This window comes from Vipera ursinii (genome assembly GCF_947247035.1).
Source record: "Vipera ursinii genome assembly, chromosome: 2".
NCBI classification, from domain to species: Eukaryota; Metazoa; Chordata; class Lepidosauria; order Squamata; family Viperidae; genus Vipera; species Vipera ursinii.
Genome location: NC_139513.1, coordinates 70,045,631 through 70,065,957, shown reverse-complemented (window position 1 = coordinate 70,065,957; position 20,327 = coordinate 70,045,631). Strand labels below are relative to the sequence as shown.

The window sequence follows — 20,327 nt, the reverse complement described above, 5'->3', positions numbered from 1 at the left end:
CCTTTGATTGCTAATCCCAATTACTAATGTTATCTAATTGGAAGTGATTATATTTTCTTTAGGGGTGATGCTGAGCTTTATGCCTTGTGTGCAGCAAAGAAACATTCTGCCTTCTTCTCATGCATTGTGGCATGTTGTGCAATGAAAGGAGATGACTTCACTGCAATTTCTCTGCCTTGTCTTGTAGGACCAGAATGTAATCTTGCAGGCTTCTTGGAAGTTCAAGCCCACTTGAAGGGCACTTCACTGTAAACCATCTGGAGCCTTTAGAAGTCGACTATATAAACACCTCTATAAAATAACAAATAGCAACTACCTCAGAACTGAACTCTCTGAAGTTTTTAAGCATTTCCTAAACTGAAGCGTAGTTCCAGTGCATGTAACTTGGAAGGTCTTCCAGGTGGAGAACAATAACTACCCCCATCTCGGTTAGCAGACAAAGTACAACCTGAACTATCCATGCAATGCCCATTGACTGTCTTCACACATTACCTGTGGGTTTTATGTTTGCTTCAGCTATACTTTGCTGAGCCTGTCAGAAACAAGCTAAAATTAGCACTGCAGAAGAGTATGAAATCCTCTTGCGGAACGAATTTCAGGTTTGTTTTCTTTCAGTTCTAGCTTTGCTCATTACATAGCTCTTAGATTGGTTAAAGGTAAAGGTAAAGGTTCCCCCGCACATGCGTGCTAGTCGTTTCCGACTCTAGGGGCCGGTGCTCATCTCCGTTTCAAAGCCGAAGAGCCAGCGCTTGTCCGAGGACATCTCCGTGGTCATGTGGCCGGCATGACTAGACGCCAAAGGCGCACGGAGCGCTGTTCCCTTCCCACCGGAGCGGTCCCTATTTTTCTACTTGCATTTTTACGTGCTTTCGAACTGCTAGGTTGGCAGAAGCTGGGACGAGTAACAGGCGCTCACTCTGTTACGTGGCACTCGGGATTTGACCCGCCAAACTGCCGACCTTCTGATCGACAAGCTCAGCGTCCTAACCCACTGAGCCACCGCTCAGATTGGTTAGGGAGCAACAAACTGACCAGGAATAAGTCAGAAATGAACTTCAATGGCTTACCATTAAGGCTAGTTCAGGACTTCCAGGGTCCTAGTCCAACATTTTAACTATTGCCCTATACTGGCATGGCATGTAACAGACAGTAGCAAGGAGAGTTGTTTTTATCTCTTTGCTCCCATCTAGTGGTGATCTGGATGTTTGTACCTCAGATATGGTGCCTTGATATTATAGCTTCCTACCAACTCAGCCATAGAGTTAAATGTTTGTGTGATTTTCCCCCCTCCTTTTAATGGACAGAAACAGCATATATTGGCCTCTACCATAAATTACCTCATGAGTGGGGACAAGTGTAATTTAATGCAGCCTTCACACAAGTTTTATAAACCTTTGTACTTTAAACACTGGGAAACAAAAAGAAAGGGAGAGAGCAAACACTATCAAAAGGAAGGTAGTTGATTTCTGCATTGCTTCAAATGCTTCTATATGTGGTTGGAGACCCGATAAGGAATCACAATGACACATCAGAGGATGCTATAGCTGAAGTCTTACTAAACCAGGGGTGTCAAACTCTCAATGTCACAAGATGTGCTGTGACATATCGTGACTTTTTCTCCATTGCTGGAGTTGGGCTGGGCGTGGTTTCGGCATGACACATCCGGCCCGTGGCTCACAACACCCCTGTACTAAATCATGACCTTTTAATCTTCCCCTATGTTTTTTTTTTAAAAAATCTGGAAATAAGCATTACATTCTAATGCAGTTGGTTTCCTTTTTTTGTGCTCATCAATCTGGGCACTTAACTAAAGGAAAGTTACTGTTTGCCCAGCTGTTTGCTTGCTCTAACCCTGAGCTAGCTGGGTTTAGGCAAGGCAGCCCAAATTTAGTAATCCTTGTATGGCAGCATCAGTGGTTTTGAAGAAGACGATAGCACGCCACTGTAGCATAGGAATTTCCCTGATTTTTTTAAAAAAATGATTATATTTTTGTGTGTGACCAGACAAATGCACACAATGTATGTATGCATCGAATGTGAGTCGATATGGGGATGGTAATGCACACATTTTTCCTCCCTTCATGTTGAGTAAGAGTGAGATGACCTTTTAGAGGACATAACTGTCATCTTCAAAAGCATCAGAGGAACTGGGCAGTGGTAAATACAATGGCAAGAAAGTGTCTTCAATCTAGGTTCAAGATCTAATGGCAGTATTAATTAATTAAGTATTAATTAATCATTTTAAAGATTTTCTTATTCCCCCCCCTCTCCTTGCTTGTTCTAGCATCCTGTTTGATGAAGATATTTGGAAAACAGAAAGAACACACTCTGTCATTTTAGTTGATCACAATAAAGTCATTATCTAGCTATGAAGGATACTGTGACTGTGGGGCTAAAGATAGTAGTGCCAGGAGGCATAAGTAAAAGGGACATATTTAATTCATTTTACTCCCTGAATAAAATAAACCTGGGATGGAAGGTAAGAATGCAATAATCAGTTACTGGCTGGCAGCTGAAAACTCAGTTGGCTTCCAGTTCTTTGTGCTTAGCTGTTGATCACAAAGAGCTTGTGTTTGGTTTTCTGAAGGAAGAAAAAAAAGCTCTATCCTGTTAGCATTCCAATTTTCCAAAGATCTAAAATGGTTAGAACAGCCTGGAGCAATACTGAGTAGGCTGTAAATTGAAGTCAAAAAGGTTTAGTGGTAGAAAAGCTGGTGGTCTGAAAGCCCCCTTTACTCGCTCCATATATTTTAACGGGAAGCCATTGCAATGGTCATCTGAACTCTCAGTATGAGGAATCAACTTTCCGCTGGTGCCTGGGGAAGATAAAAACAGACTTTTAAAAAAACCAATTTCATCAGAAAGCAGCAAACTTTATTATGTTTTCTTGTGTGGGTACTATGCTTCAGGGAAAAGAAAGCCATTTCTAAATTATTTATTGCAGAGAAAGCTGTGTTAAAGCAAACCAACCTCACAAAAGTGATCTGACTGAATTAAGCTTGTTCACATTTGCTCAGCCTTTAAATCAGTTCAATCTACCTGAGTTGTCCCTAGTTCAGTTCAAGCAATCCTCTTGCATGATGGCTCTCTTCTCATGATTTTTGTTGCAGGGCTTCTCCTCCTGATTATGTCATCCGTGGTACACTGAGAGCCTTTATAAAGCTCTATGATCCAGTGTTGCTTCAAACACCCAACTAGTAATCCTCCTGTAGAATACATTTGAACTACTATTGCCAATCTGAATCTGTCTCAACCACCTTCCTTGAAAATATTGAAGTGATAGGAAGAAATGACAGGTCCTGATGAAAGTTAAAGAAACCAGATCTGATCCTATGGCAAGAGGGAAGAATGAGACTCAAACATACAATGGAAGAGAAAGATCTGCTCAGTGTACTATGCAACATACTACAGAGAAATGCTCATTTGTAAGAAAGCAGTTGGAAGATGATGTGGTCCTTTAAAACTCCTTCCTCCTCATCTAAGCCCCCTCTTTGAACAAAATATCCCATTTGGGAGACAGCTAATCCTATAATAGTAGAGCCAGTCTTCAATGACATATTATTTCTATTCTTGAAGGGAAAAAAATGCAAAAATACTTACCCATTTTTCTTTTCTTTTCTTGAAAAAAAAAGTTATTGGAATGAAGGAGAGAAAGAAGGAGAGACAATGGCAATGAGGAGAATTTTCCAATAGATGAAATTAAGAGAATAAAGGCAATTGGCTTATTCCACAATAGGAATGGAGTGGGCAGTGGAATTCCAAGTGCCATCCCAGAAGAATTCAGATATATGCTACAACATTTGCTTCTTTCAGAACAAAGAAGACTCTTTTGCTGGCGGCCAATTCCCTCACTTAGCAAGCTCTCTGCAAAAAGACCTATTACTTTTCTCTCTAATCCATCCCTTTAATCCACAAGTGAGGAAAGTTAATAATGAATATGCACCAATTGTCAACAATTAACTGGAATGTTGCGGTCATTAATTTTTTGCCAAAGAAAATCCAATCATTCAGAATGCACACTGCCACTCAATCCTATTTGTCAAGAGGTGACACAGCATGGCTGAAAGTATAATTGCCCATCTGGCCAGCTAATATTTGAGGAGGAAACCCGCCCCCCCAAGTGAATGTACAGTAGAAAGAAAACCCATCAACACTTGCCAATTAGTGTTCTGCATCTTGTTGGCATCACTTATCATTTAATACATACTACCTATGCCTTGCATGTACCAACAGCTAAGTAAAAATTAATTCATTCAATTTTGTATAGTCGTCCATCTCAAACAAAAGTGACTCGAGGTGACAAACAATCATCAAAATTAAAAGCAGTTACAACATAGTACAAAATGAAATAAAGACCTAGATAGAAAGCTGGGTCTTCAAAGCCTTAAGAGAGATTAAGAGAAGGGAGAAAGTTGCAGGGGACAGGGGCTACACCAGAGAAGGCATATCTCCTAGACTCCAAGACACTGACCAGCTGACATTCTTTAGCTGATGGAACCTGTAGCCTGTCCAAACTGCCAGACCAAATTAAATGGGTAGAAAGCACTTGGTGAAGACAATCCTCAGATAATCTGATTCCAAGCCATGACAGGCTTTAAAGCTGACAATCAGCACCTTGAATTGCACCCAGAAACACACAAGTAACCAATGTAATTCATGCAGTAGTGTCAAATATCTAATATCATCCACTACCCATGCAGTCATATTTTGCATCAGTTGACGTTTCTGAATGTTTTTCAAAGGCAGTCCTATATAGAGCACATTGCGGTAATCCAAACAAGAGTCATGACTGTCAGCAGAGCCTCTTGGTCTAGGAATGGGTGCAACAGACACACAACCCAAAGTTTACAAAGGCTCTCCCAGCTACAGCTGTCACCTACTCTTCTAACAGAAGCCATGAGTCCGGAAAGAACCCCAGATTGTGCAAGAGGTCTAAATATCTAGAGTCACTCACTCTTGCCTGGGTTGAATCGAAGCCCACTGCACTTTGTCCAGGCCCCTACAGCCTTCTAGGCACTGGGACAGGATATCCATGGTATCACTCCAGGATGATCCAGGATGGTCCAGGATGAAAATATAAAACTGGATATCAACACCACATTGATGATATCTCACACCAATTAACAGATGACTCCACCCAGAAGTTTCATGTAGATGTTAAATAGGAGAGGAGAGAGAACCAAACCCTAAGGCACCCCACAAAGTACAGGCTGTAGGCTGGATCTTTCAACACCAATTGGGGCTGATCCCAGGAGAACCAGTGCAATACAGTACTATCCAAACTGCTGAAGCCAGTCCAGATGGATACCATGATTAATAGTATCGAAGGACGCAGAGGGTGAAGAAGAGCAAGGACCATTCCACTCTCTCCAGTGGTCAATGTGGTTTCAGTCCCATAATCCAGCCTGAACCCTGACTGAGAGGTCATCCAGGGTTTTTGTGAAGCTGCGATGCAACCACACTTTCCACAACCTTTCCTATAAAGGAAAGGTTGGAGACGGCATAAAAATTGTCCAGGCTAGTTGGGTCGAGCAATGACCCCTTGAGGGCCAACTATCAACAGTAAAGGAACCAACAGTCAAAGCTATATCACAGAGTAGCTTCAGGTAAAGTAGCAATGAAGGGTTTGGAAAAGATATTCAGGGGCAGAATCATGCAGGGAATGTTTTTTTTTCTGTAATATTGCTTGGAAGTAAAAGCTGGACTATGAAGCAGAATAGAAAGAGTATTGATGCTTTTGAATTTTGGTGTGGGAGAAGACTCTTGAGAATAATACCACAAACAGCTGAGAAAATAAGCAAATGAATCATAGAAAAATCAACCCAGAGTTCTTCTTCAAGGCACAAATGACCAGATTCAAATTTCATATTTTGGACATATTATGCAAAAGCCTAGATATTTGGAAAAGGCTGTAATGCAGGGAAAGATGAAAGGGGGAAAAAAGAGGACATCCAACAGCATGGTGGAAGGACTCTATTACTGAGACAATGGATACTCTAATGCAGAAATCCCCAACCCCAGGGTCCACTACTGGACCGTGGCCTATTTCGAATTGGGCCACGCGAGTGGTTGGCCGGAGCTCATACACGCAGCTTAACTTGCGTGAGCAATGGGCTAGTGTGCACTCGTGTTCATGCGCCGGCTCACCACTCATGTAAGTCGAGCTGCATGCATGCATGCCAGCCTGCCACTTGCACAAGGGCTGTGAGTGCACCTGCCTGTGCCTGCCCACCACTCACCTGGTCCAGTTCCCCTCCCCCCCAGCTGGGCTGCCAAGTTGCAAAGATTGGGGACTGCTGGTCTAATGGAAGACATGAAGAGCTAGGTTGGGGACAGATCATTCTGCTGAAAATCCATCTGTCTGGTCATTAAGAATCAACACCAACTTAATGGCACATCATCATTAAATAAATATGCTTTAAAATTTAACTGGCCAAGGAAGAGGTGACCCTGGATTTACTTTTAAGTGGAACCTAGCATGTCTTTTATTATCAACTTCTAGAGAACATGAAATCATGAGAGCCTGCTCTTGATTCAGATTGTATACGTGGACCTTCCAGAGGAATTTATTGAATCCCAAGAAAAAGCATGCTGTATGTAATGGACCCATTATAACTCTTTTTATGTTCTAGAATCTATACCTTAAAATATCTCTATTGTATTGTATAAGGAAGGCCTTGAAAATGAAATTTGCATTATCCTGTCCTTGCCAAGACTGTTCTACAAAATCTTTAGGGATTTGTTGCTCCACACATAATTATTTGATTTTTTCCCATTTAAAAATGGATGCATAATATGAACTATAGACCACAGGAAAGTATAGGTTTGAAGATATTTATTTATAGGTCTTAAGCGTCAGTCTTTTCAAAGCACTGTCTGAAGCATTTTCTTAAAAGTAAGAAGCTTAGGAAAAAGAAATAAACCTAGAGTGAAAGTTGAATGGAAGGATGTCAGCCTATGCTCTTTAGCGTACCCTACAGATTCATTTCTTGTAATTTCCTTATGCTTCCACTTTAAGAGAGACCTTTGCCTATCATGGATTATTATGGTCAATCTAGTTTTGCAATGCTGAGATAAATGCACATCCTACTGTATCTATAATTCTCTTTTGTAAGGGTCAATTTATTGCTTCTTTCATGATACTTTGAACATTTGGTTCTGGATAGCTGAAGGTGTATGAGCTTAGATGATCAAAGATATAGTTTACTATCTTAATTCAAAATGATGATAGCCGGAAGCCTCTTTGTTCATATTTAAGTAATTTCAGGTTGGCATCTTGGAAGTTGGACTGGATATGAACCCATTAAGGACCATTATGGGGTCAAAATGGAAAGAGGCTAAGTTTTGTGAAAATCTCCTTTAGTTCACTACTCAAAGCATGTCTCACTGTTGGTATGGAGGAGATTCTTCTTAAAATCTGTGTCAGATGCCTTGACTTTTAGCTCCCTTACCTTGCAGCTATAATAATTCACCTTCAGAATGAAGCAGCTCAGACCAGCAATACCAGCCAAAAAAGGCTTGAGCTATTTTGCATGCCTGTACCAGCTCTGCATGGTTTGGAGAAGGCCTTAAGTTTAAGGGCTAGAACTCAACAAAACATTGGTTGTTTATACAAAGAAATGTTACTGGTCCCTCCCCCCCCAAATTAGAGAGGATACGGTTTAAAGAAGACCTTCCACGTCCAGTGAGAGTGGCTGGGTAGCCTGGTTGTGATATTGTTCTGGGAATCTGACTGGGCCCAGAAAGTGTGTGTGGCAGGATGTTCCTCTCTCAGAAATATCCCAGCTGGATTTTGGGTGTGGCATCAACTGAGATCTCAGGACAGTGGTGTGGCAATTGTCATCCAAGAATCTCTTAAGATTTTTAATGGTGCTGCTCTTCAGGTTGCTGGATGTAAGATCCTGTTCATTAAGTTGAGGCCTTGGGATTATTTTATTTTATTTATTTTATTTTAATTCCATTTATATCCCGCCCTTCTCCGAAGACTCAGGGCGGCTTACAAGCTTAGCAGTAGTTGAGATTGTTGCTATTGTACTAGCTTCTCTGCTGCTGAGCTGCTTGACTATTTCTGGATTGGTGGATGTTGGCCTTTCTGGGTAAAGCAGACAGAAAACATGGCTAGATAAACTAAATTTACTTTATTGTAAGGCTACAATAATAGACTCTTCAAAGTACAAACTTTCTGCCCTCCACTGTTAACCAGTTACTCCATTGGGGCAGAGTCTTCCTTTGTTTCTTTCAGTGACCATTAAGTGACTGCAGGCTCCTGCCCCTCTTATTTAATTGTTTCCTAGGCAGTACATCTTCCCCTATTTCTTCAATAGGAACCATAATGGTGCAGTGGTACAATGCAGCATTTCAGGCAAACTCTGCCCACAGCCTGGAGTTCGATCCTGACAGGCTCAAGGTTGACTCAGCCTTCCATTCTTCCAAGGTCGGTAAAATAAGGACCCAGATTGTTGGGAGCAATATGCTGACTCTGTAAATTGCTTAAAGAGTGCTGTAAAGTCTGAGTGCTATTGTTAATATCACCCATACATTCCATTACAGCCCTGGTGGCGCAGTGGTTAGAATGCGGTACTGCAGGCGACTGCTGACTCCCGGCTGCCAGCAGTTTGGCAGATTAGATGGCTCATTTTCAGTCAGGCCTTTATATGTGACAGAAATGGCATCTGTTGCACTTTTGAGGGATCTCTGGTGAGAACGGGATAAAAGTTGTGCATCCATCCTTGCCCTGCTTGATCTCTCAATGACCTTCAATACCATCAACTATGGTATCCTTTTGGATCAGCTCCAGGGATTGGGGCTGGGTGGTACTGTACTGTGCTGGCTCTCTTCCTTTCTCTGGGTCCATTTCCAGATGGTGATAATTGGAGAGATTTCCACCCTCAGTCCCTATACTGTGGGATTCTATAGGGTTCGGTGCTCCCCCCTTTCCTATTTAACTTCTCCATGAAACCATAGGTTGAAATCATCTGTTCTGTATACTCTGCCCCTGGCCATTTAAGCAGTGTTGTTGATGTCATATCCCGGTACCTGGAGGCTCTGGGGACTTGGATGTGAATAACAGGCTTCAGCTGAACCCTGTCAATAGTGAGTTTGGGTATTGGATTCTCCAGCTCAGGGGTCATGCCGTTTTTGGACTGAATGGGGTTGAACAAACAAATAAATGGAATACTCTACTTTTCCTTCTTTTTGCTATCCAGCCAGGATTTCCTGCTCAACATGTCTGTCCCCTTCCTGTTTTTGCAGGCTACTAACGCTTGTTTGAACAAGAAATGTAGTCTCTCAGGTGAGAGAAAAAGCAGATAGTACAAGGAACACCAATCACCTCTTGTGGGAAAAGACAAACAGGCCTTTTTAGACAGAGGCGAAATGAAGTGTTGAAAAGAAGACTGTTTATCCTTCCATTTACAAGGCAAAGACATTGTAATTTCCTTTCTGTGTCTGTGTCTGTACTATGTCTGTAGGAGGCCAGTCCTCTTCCCCCAATTTACAAAAGCTTCAAATAAATAGAGGAAAATTAAATCTGAAGCACTCTGCATTTGCCCAGGCATAATTAGTATTGCTAAACCAGTGCCTTTACCTGAGCTACTCCTAACTGATTCAATCACACTTAACTTGCTGTGTGGCTAAATTGACGATTGCAGCTTTCACTGAAATGCAATCTGTCACCATGCGAGGTATTTATCTCTCTGTCCTTCTAGACTGAGAAGCGTTCGTTTTTCTGTTTTTGTCTCCCTGCTGCCGCCGCCTAAGGTGAAAGCCCAACCCAAGCTGCCTGCAAAATAAGACAAAATTTACAATTGCAACTTGGTTGGGAAAGGCGGAGGATTCCTGCCTCTTTTATCTGTATCTAAGGTTATCATCTCTCCATCTTCCCTGGCTGTGCTCCCACTTTTCTCCTGAGACACAATGTGAGGGAGGAGAAGAAGCCGAAGCAGATGAGAGCTGCAGCTTGGATGCCCCTGTCTGTGTTATTGTATCCATTTTCCAATGGCAACGATGTGTGAAATGAAAATTGGACAGAGCTGGCTGCTCACAGACCTGGAATTTCATACAGACTAGTGGAAGGAAGGAGGGAGGAAGCAGAGAGACAGAGATGTGTCAGGAAGGGGGGAGAGTGTCTTCTGGATGGCTGCACACACCCATGGCCTGAGTAAGCCCTACTTCAGTTTAATAGACCCTTGGAGTGGAAGTACCGCACTCATTTACATTTCATTACTCCAAATGCTCTGCTAGCTCAAGATATTTGAGAGCATTTAAAGAAGCAGAAAAGTTGAAGAGAAGCCCAGAAGGGTTGTGGAGTCCCTCCCTTCTCTAATTCCTTTTGCTACATTCTAGCAGCCATTTTATAAGCATGTACTTATAGGAAATGCTGCCCTATGTGACACAGATTTTCTCTTATGTGTGATCTATTTCCTGCCATTTTTTCCGCCACAAAGCCTTTTCTTTCTATAAAGACTGGGATAGAAGATGGTGTGTGTGTGTGTGTTTCTGCATATACGCCAGTATGTGTCATTGCAATAATGTTCTGCAATACGATTATAATGTGATAAATAACAGAATAACAGAGTTGGAAGTGACTTTGGAAGTCTTCTAGACCAGCTCCCTCCACAACAAGAAGACCCTATACCATTCCAGACAAGTGGCTGTCCATTCTCTTCTTAAAAGCCTCCAGTGATGGAGCACCTACAACTTCTGGAGGCAAGCCGTTCCACTGGCTAATTGTTGTCACTGTTAGGAAATTTCTCCTTAATTCCAGGTTGCTTCTCTCCTTGATTAGTTTCCCTCCATTGTTTCTTGTCTTGCCTTCTGGTGCATTGGGAAATTGGTCGGAAACACCCCCCCATCTTCTTTGTGGCAGCCCCTCAAATACTGGAGCACTGCTATCATATCACCCCAATTCTTCTTTTCACTAGATTAGGCAAACCCAATTCCTGCAACCATTCTTCATATGCTTTAACCTCCAGCCACCTAAACATCTCTGCTGCTTTTTTCTGCACTCTTTCCAGAGTGTCTACATCTTTTTATAATATAGTGACCAAAACTAGATGCAGTATTCTAAATGTTCTTTTCACTTTTTCCTCTTCTCTCTTACCAAACCCACAAAAGAAATAAAATGGAAAAAATATTCTGACCAGAATCTCTTGGTTGCTTCAGATAATGATCTCCAAAAGTATGACTAAATATTCTTTTACTAGTCTGTAAAATCAGAAATGATAATTTACAAAATCACAATATCCTCATTTCAATGTTTTCCCTTTATATGAGAGAACTAGGTAATCAAACCAGGAAAGTTCATGTGATGTCCAATATTGGTAAGTTAATAAAGTGAGATAACCCTAAGATATATAGCAGTTTTAAAGCTGTCTTACCATCATGGAATTTTAGACATACTTAAACCTGGTTTTGTAGAAAATATGGAGGTATGCCTGCTTGCTTTGTTCACCTGGTTTTAAAGGAGAGGTGGAGCTGAATTTACTAGCACAGTACTTCATGGCATTGCGGCATATTACGTTAGGATTTCTGATTAAATGTAACATCCAAAGATGGCCAAGGACTCCTGATGGTATCACAGGTTTTATTTACAACTATGCTTAGGTACTGTATAAAAAATGAGTGAAACTCACAGGAGACAAACTTGAACCAAAATTGTAGCGCATGTCTGATATTAAGAAACATGAACAATGAAATGATGGAGATACTATCTCCACAGTTCAAAGATAAAGTAACAGGAGAAATTGTCTGAGAATTTGTTCAGTTATTTTCTTTGGAACTTTGGTATTCATAGGAAGGTGTCAAAAATGGGTAGATGTGATGCAAAATCAAAGAACATACAAAAGAGCTGGGACTTGTGTTGCAAAACTGCATCCTCTATCTTGCCTTTTTAAAATCTCCCTCCCATGGATATTATTGTTTGACATATTGTTTTAAGGATCCATTCAGACAATTGTTGCTTGCCTGGCAAATAAATGCATATGTATCATTCATTTGAGAAAGGGGATCCAGACTCACAAGCAGTAGTTTATTATGAAGTGAATTTTGCATCTTTCTACTAATGAAACTTCAGTATCGTATATTGTTGCTGGGAAAATGCAACTTAACTCACTCAATCTAATACTTTTAATTCCAATGCAATTGCTGTGGTTAAAAGAAATTGTCACAAGGATGAATTCTACATTACTTCAAAAGTATAGAAGAGCTAGAGCATTTTTTTAAAAAAATAATCTGAACTAAGCATGGGGCCCTAATATAATTCAAGATCTTAATTTGTGTAGGGGAAAGGTAGTTTGATCTTCCCCACGCCTGTAATTTAAACTGTCCAAAGATGCTTCATTCAAAACAACAACAACAACAACAACATTTGAATCATTTCTGGCAATAAAAATCTCAAGCAGCCCTCCTCCCAATCTAGATCAGGGCTATAATGAGAAGTAATATATTAAACCATCATAGTTTGCTTGCTCCTGGAACCTCTTTTGGTTTGGGTCATCTACAGCTCTTGCTAATATCCATTTGATGAAATTTATTTCTTCTGCAATGCATGTGCTCCATTTTGGGACCTTTTCTTTTTCTGTTTTCTCCCTTTTAAACCTATCTCCAGTATCTCAGTACACCTCATGATTTGCTGATTGAAGAGGGAAAATGGAATAGCAAATCACATAGTCCATGTGCCCTGAGTATGGATAGGGTTTCAAACTCTGTTATATTACTACGTTAGGGGGGCAGCTGTTGCTCATCTCAATAAAACCTGAGACTGTATATTGCTTAAGAAGTATTTGAAAAAAAGTTATTGTTAAATCTAGGCATCTCTTAGCTCCACCTGCACAATGCCAGAGAAAGGTATTTCCTGGAAGACTGAGATAATTTTTTTTCTCTGATTTTTCTCCAAGGAAGATTAAAATATAACGATAATAAATAAACTGACTTAAATTTTGAGCTGGTCCATTGGTCTCAATTTTGTGCTAAGTTGTTTTATTCTTTCTCAAATATGCAGCATAGTAATTACCCACTCCACTATATCCCTCTACTTACCAAGGCCTTCTTCGGACGTCATATAGGTCAATCTTATTGGGGGCTCTCCATGGGGAGGCTGCAATGAAAAAAAGCAGTAAAAATATAATGATTTTTGAGATATCAAATGTGTTCATATGAGGGAACTTGGAGAGAGAGCAAAGCTGACATGGAAAGATTTCTCTGCCAGAAGTTGTATTAAGCAACAACAACACTGGAAAATATGAAACTGGGAGGAAAAGCAGCTGTAACTTTGTGTTATTCAAATACCTATTATTGTCACAATGTACTGGCTCTGAAAGAAATGTGTCTAAGGCCCATATTAATCTGAAATGTTTGAAGTTGATTTTTTTTTTGCACATTTCAAACACTGTTCTTTATTTTGGAACATGTGAATTAGAAAGCAGTTAACATTTCAGCCAAACACATCTCTTTTTTCTCTCCCTCCTTTGAAAATACACATTTTGCTATTTTGATAAATAAGTACAAGGTGTATACAGTAATGGAGGGCATTACTGGGCTTCCCAGTTTAACTGGCAGTTGGACCTTGGGACTTCTGACAGAACTTTTCTATTCCTGCCTCAGAATTCTTCGAAGATTCGTATGAATGATATGTTTATTGCCATTTATATTTTTCTCAGGAATTCAGAATAGCATTTTCAAGCAGAGAAAGTATGACTTTATCAAAGCCAGTAGGTCTGGAAAAGCAGTCAGCAGCCTCAGAACTTCATATAGGTTTGCAATCCAAATTTTTATGGCCAGCAGAATACCTGAGGCTCTGCTACTGAAAACCAGTGGATGAATACTGAAAATGAATGGTGTGATTTCTCACCATTTTTATAAGGTTGATACTGTAGTTTAATTCTTACAGAAGGATTAGCACGGTATTTTAAAAGGCTTCACATTCCCCTTCATAGATTAGAATTGCTAGGAATTGGCCAGCATTCAAATTACTTGTTTAATTAATTAAACAAACAAATAAATATGAATCTCAGTGTCTTAGTTCTCTCTAAATCACGGCAAGCAAAGTTAGGAAAGAAAAACCACTGGGTCTTCTGCAAAGAACTTTATTGCTAGTACAACAAAATCCAGCCTCTTGCAAGCCCACTTCAGCACTTCTCCAGATCATCCTGCACCTACTGAAATTAAGGCAGAGTTGCTTTGGGTCTATTTCTCATGATATCTCCTCCTCTAGGCTGAAGTGATTCTTCAGCGGTGGGCTGATTTCCTTTCCTTTCTTCCTGGGTGCTGCTAGAACTTCAACTCCTCAAATCCATGATATTCCCCATAGACATCACCTCTTTGTCCACATGGACCTTGGTCCTGGCCAATAATGATAAGTGCTTCCAAAAGAACCATGGGCAATGCCCCGATTTAAAGTAGGCCCAGCGGACACTGCATTTTAATTTGCATAGCATCCCTAATGTGGTCCAGGTCAGTGTGGAAATTAAAATAGTAGTTGGCCAATGTATAAAAATCCCAGATATTTTGTGAAAAGTCAGGCAAATAAAAGGACACAAGCCTTGCTGATTCCCTAAAAGTTGCCCATGGACGTCATAAGTTACCTCAAATGTTTGGTGGTTGGCAGAGCACAAGAGGACCAATCAACCTCTTTCTCTGACATCCCTACCCTGTGAAGAGAATAAAAAAGATGACCTTGATGGAAATACGTAGGAACTGTTAGCTAGGCAAAAGGGGCAGAAGCAATTTTTAACGAGATAACATTAGGAAATGGCTCGGGTACATGCCTCTCTAATTCACTGGTGTATAAGAAAAAGGAGGAGAAAGATTCTGATACTGTAGCCAGGCTCAGTAAAAGTACATTTAACCTTCCTGTGGGGTTGATTTCAAGGTCTGATCTACTTAGTGAGGCTGGCCATACCTTGATATCCGGAATCAAAAGGGAGGGCAGAGAAATAAAGAAGGCAGAGACTTCATTATTATCTAGCAAAGAAGCTCTTATCTATCCTATTAGGAAGAACAGAAACAATGGCCCTTCCCTAACAATGAGTGGCCTAGGATGATTAGGAAAGTAGTGTACTTTACTTCTTCTAACGTGAAAGCCATGACTGTGCTTCTACTCCTACTGTAAAAGCTCTGTCCACAAATGCCAAATGTTTAAATGCAACGCCACTGTTCAAATTATATTTTCACTCTGTTAACTGAGAATGGCACAAACCTGGATAGAAGCGGGTTACCCCTGTAGCACTGCCAAAGACTTGCCACAGCAGAGACGGGTCATCATTTCTGTTTTCCACAAACACATCCTCTAAGGCTTCTGTCCAATTCAGTTCATTGAGAATTACAGTGGCTGCAAAAGAAGGAACAAGTTTAGTGTGCTTAAGGTCTAGAGACCTCTTTGACAAATGTGATTGTTCTCTGCCAAGGAAAGAATGCGAGTTGCTTTTGTGAAAGGATATATGCCCTCCATTAGCAGGATATATTCACTCCATTAGGAGAGCTGTGAAGAGTGACATCAGCTGAAGGATTGTTCCTGGCAATGCCCAGCAACTCTTGTGGAGCTGATTATCATCAATTTGTCACAACAATATAGCCTGCATGCTATACTCCTTGACCTCTTGTTTATATTGCTTATTTACAGACCACCTTTTTATCAGAGATGGAATAGGAAGTGCCTAACAATAGTAAAAAAACAAAACAAAATGCTGAAAGCAATTAAAAGCCAAATAAGAACATACCCCCCCAAAAGGCCACTTAAAACTTCATTAAATGAAAATAGAATTTAAAATTCAGAACAGCAGAAAAAAGTCTGTAAGCCAAGCACCTGTTTAAAGGTAAATGTTTTTGCCTGCCATCAGAAGGCCAGCCACGAAGGACACTATCAGTGCTATTATCAAGGTAATGATTTCATGAAAATACCATGCATAAATGGGTTTATATAATCAAACATCAACCGAAGTATTCATTAAGAGCAGTGATAATCAATTGACTGTGTCTGAGACGAAGTCCAAAGAGACATGGGTGGTATAAATGATTTAGCGCATTAGATTTAATAACTACGTAGGAAAACATTATACACAGAACCATGTGAGGTGCTCTTAGACTAGAACAAGTTGAAACAGAGAGCTTTTGTTTGTTGGTTCTAAAAGGAAATAACCATAAAATATAAAACCATTTGATAGTGTGTGCAGTAAGGAATTAGTTTTCTGGCATAGTATAATTTGTGATGTGTCTCATATAATGTAATATAACATGATTATAACATAATATAATAATATACAGAGAGAGATTAATAAAAGAGATTACCTACAAAGTACCTATAAACTATCAAAATTTGAACTGAGCCCTCTCACCAGATGTAATAATTTTGAGGGTTGTGCAATGTTCATCTGAAACTTGGAAGAGGATGGGGAAGTGTTATCTGGTAACTCAGCCCACATCATCTCCATGTATATTGACAGCATCCAATCTGTGAAGGTGATGGCATTGTAGCATGGCAGTCTATGTGTGCCCCCTCCTTCCTGGTGTTCTCACCACCAACATTTGGTAGTGCAACTTTAAGGCTTAGCAAGATAGTTTGCAACACTTTTAAAATGACAACAGGGTAGCTAAGGGAAAGGATATTTTGTCTGTATTTTGGTGACTTGGAGCATTATTTAAAAATGTGGTTTTTCCCCCCTTTTTAATCCTGGTGATCCTGACTACTGCATCCTTCAGATCAACTCATGGTTCAGAGATAAGTAAGCAAGTATTATTCACCACGCTGATGAAGGCTGATGGAAGCTAGAATCCAAAACAAGTGAAGAACTCTAGAGCAGGGGTGTCAAACTCAATTTCATTGAGGGCTGCATCAGCATTGCGGTTGCCCTCAGGGGGCTGGGTGGGTATGGCCAGGGTGGGTGTGGCCTACTGGGTGGGCATGGCCAGCTCTACATCGTTCGCATCAAGGGTGCCTATGGGGGCCTGGGCAGGAGTGGGACAGATCTGGGGGTCTTTGGCAGAAGGAGGGTCTCTGGGCCAGGGCCAAGGCAGTGGGGGCCGTTCCCTCACTGTTTCCAGGATGGCTTCGCAGGCCACATGAAACCACTTCATGGGCCGCATCCGGCCCCTGTGTTTGACATGTCTGCTCTAGAGATTCTCCTTTCCCCACTTTCACTGGGGATATATCTAGAATGTCTTACCCTCTTCATGACAATCTGTTTTCAGTTCCCCAGTCCTTGCCCAGTACTCCTCATTACAGTCAGACGTCTTTAACTGGATGACAATTTTATGGCCATCTTAAAGTCTTCCCAAGAATAAAATTCCATGTACCATGATAGTTCCCCATACAGATGCGAAATATTCTGTCGGTAGCCAAGCTTATCCCTCCATAAACCAGTTCAAAAGAGAGGCCAAATGAGAGAAATAAAGGGACCCTACTGAGGTTATTCCCATTCTACATTCTTGGTGGCTTTTGTGTCTATTGCAAAAGCAATTAAGACGCTGACAAACAGAGGCTTTAAATTATTCAGCTATTAAGGAAAGTGATAAGCTCAAAGCAGCCTGACTGTATGATTAATCAGCTGGGGCTGGGATTTAAGCAATGTGTAGAAGAGAGACATTTGGTGCTTGTCGCTGCCAGCCTGCTCCTTTTCTCTTTTAAAGGAATCTTCCACCCCCAAAAAGGTGCCAGTAACAGTACTCGAGGGAGAGAAAATCCCAGAAAGCAGCTGAGAGGAGCTGGCAGCTGGACGATTGGGGAGAGAGATGAATTTTGAGCACCGGCTGGCAAGATGAATAGGAAACACCAGCCTCACTGACAATTATTGTTCTACTCAACCTCTCACATGCATTTTTAAGAGATCACATGTCACTCTTCCCTGACAGAGGATATCAGTGCTAAAAAGAAGTCAAGATATATACTTGAAATATTTTACAAGAGAGCACCAACCAAATTTCCATCATTTTATCACCAAGGAAATGGAAGACAGCTTCATCATGTTTAGTCACGAGCCCAAGATATTACAAAATATGTTATCAGGCCCTGGAGTCTTGCCTAAAAAGATGGATACAGGAGAGAACAGCACTCCACACCTTTGTTAGCTCACACAAACATCCCTTCACCTCTCATCTGTTTCCTGATGCAACTCCTCTGGGAAATGCTCAAATGTATTATGTATGAATTGTGGGCCAATTTCCTATGTATTCTCTTGAATATATCAGTTGTCGCCTTTGGCTTCCCCATCAGCTGTACTGATATATTTCCAAGAATATAAAGGCACCACTCTTCCATGTGTACCCTCAGGAGATAGAAAAGAACAGCTCTTTGCTCTTCACTATTTGGAATGTGGTCCAGAAGAAATTCCTCATTCACAACCGTGCCAGAATACTAAAATAAAATGGGAGACTCTACTTTCATTAAGTATTATCATAGAATTATATCCAGTTTTCAAGTTATCCCAGGTGCTCCAAGTCAGAATGGCTGTGAATGTGAATGTTTACACAAACAATATCGAGCTTTCTATCATGTTATGGAGATATTGCCCCTAATTGTCTGGGGTTGATGGGCTCGAAAACATATGAGGTATGTTTCTCTTGTAAGTTGGCTGTTGAAGAAACACTGTGAGCAATTTTCTGTTCACAGCAGAAACTCCTTAGGAAAAAGCAACTTGGATCAAAAAGCAATGGGAGCTTATAATTATTCTCATCCTTCTGGAGTCCACTGTTTCTTTGGCTCTGAGTTAACCAAATGCCGGTTGTTGCATAAACAAATGTCATGACATATTTGAGAAACAACATCTAATCTCCTTTGTGCATTTAGTTCTATGTTATCTTTACAATTGTCTGATCTAGCCCCAAAGGATCATTACAGATCATTTGCTTGACCAGGAGACAGAAAAACCAGTGCTTGTTGTTAATTCTGTTTGAAGAAATCTACTAGCTTTCTCCCAATTGTGACAACAGTTCTGGCAAATACAATTTCAAGGATCTGGCTAGATTCCTACTGGTACTGCTCACAGATAATTATTTAGGAGTTGGCTTTTTGCTCATTCCAATTCTTTTTGGAATGAAATAAAAAGAAAGCTGGTAAAAGGGCTTTCAGTTAAATGTTTGCAATACATATCTCTCAATGTTCCAGCTTAATGGATTGTGGAAGCTCTATTCTAATGCAGCACAATGCCTATCATAAACCTGTTATATATTGTTGGACACAAACCAGAGGGCACATTCTGGTTGAATCAATATGATTTTTCCCCTTCTGACAGTTAGCAATTATTAAAGCTAAATGACCTGTAGGCGTGCTGGAATCCATGGTGGAACTGAATCAAATATAAATTAGAACATAGGGAATCTTGTGGCACAAACAAGCAGATCTGATCAGAGGATAATATAGTATATAAAGAAGTCAGGAATTTGATACAGATACTGTAGTTTACCGGAGTATGGGGTACCCTTCCTCAGCCTGGTGCCTGCTAGAAGTGTTGTAGTCCAGAATTACCAATCAGAATGCCAAACCAGCTGACAGTCTGGAGAATATCTGATTGGGAAAGGCTGGTTTGAGAAATTTCCTATCCGAGTAATGGTAGAATGAGGAAAATCCAACTGTTCCTTTGACCTTATATCTTGAATAAAAGCTGCAAATATCTCTGACACAGCCTCACAAACATTTCTAAGTAAAATCCACATGCAGTATATCTGAATTTTAAAACAACTTGTTCTGCTGAAATAGGGGTGGGTATGACGTGGTGGCTCAGTGGGTTAGGACGCTGAGCTTGTTGATCAGAAGGTCGGCAGTTTGGCGGGTTGAATCCCGAGTGCCACATAACAGAGTGAGCGCCTGTTACTCGTCCCAGCTTCTGCCAACCTAGCAGTTCGAAAGCACGTAAAAATGCAAGTAGAAAAATAGGGACCACTACGGTGGGAAGGTAACAGCCTTCCGTGCGCCTTTGGCGTCTAGTCATGCCGGCCACATGACCACGGAGACGTCCTCGGACAAGCGCTGGCTCTTCGGCTTTGAAACGGAGATGAGCACCGGCCCCTAGAGTCAGAAATGACTAGCACACATGTGTGGGGGAACCTTTACCTTTACCTTTTATGCAACTGTAGGAAAACATTAGTTATTTGACAGCTTTCCCCCCCCCCCCAGGGCACATGAGAAACAATCTCCTGGGAATTTGTTCCATCAAAGTTTCTTTTTAGTGATCTAAAGTTGCAGCAGAACTCATCCAAATATTTAGTGCATTTTTTGCCTAAAGGATACAGGACACCCCAAACAGCAATTGACATCTAAAAGCTTTGTGAGGATTCAGAATCTTGGCAATTGGCCTTAGTGCTTCCATTGCTGCATTTTGAAATATTAGACTCTATTT

The 20,327-nt window shown here is 40.8% G+C and overlaps 1 protein-coding gene across 1 annotated transcript in view; it reads right to left on the bottom strand.

The window, feature by feature from the left end:
• CACNA2D2 (calcium voltage-gated channel auxiliary subunit alpha2delta 2) overlaps window positions 1-20,327 on the bottom strand; it is a gene marked incomplete at both ends in the record, with an annotated part of 699,157 nt that overhangs the window by 125,093 nt on the left and 553,737 nt on the right. The window contains 2 exons of the mRNA XM_083355340.1: window positions 13,039-13,096; window positions 15,197-15,328. Of these exons, the coding sequence (XP_083211466.1) occupies window positions 13,039-13,096; window positions 15,197-15,328 (190 nt within the window). The remainder of the gene's footprint in view (window positions 1-13,038; window positions 13,097-15,196; window positions 15,329-20,327) is intronic.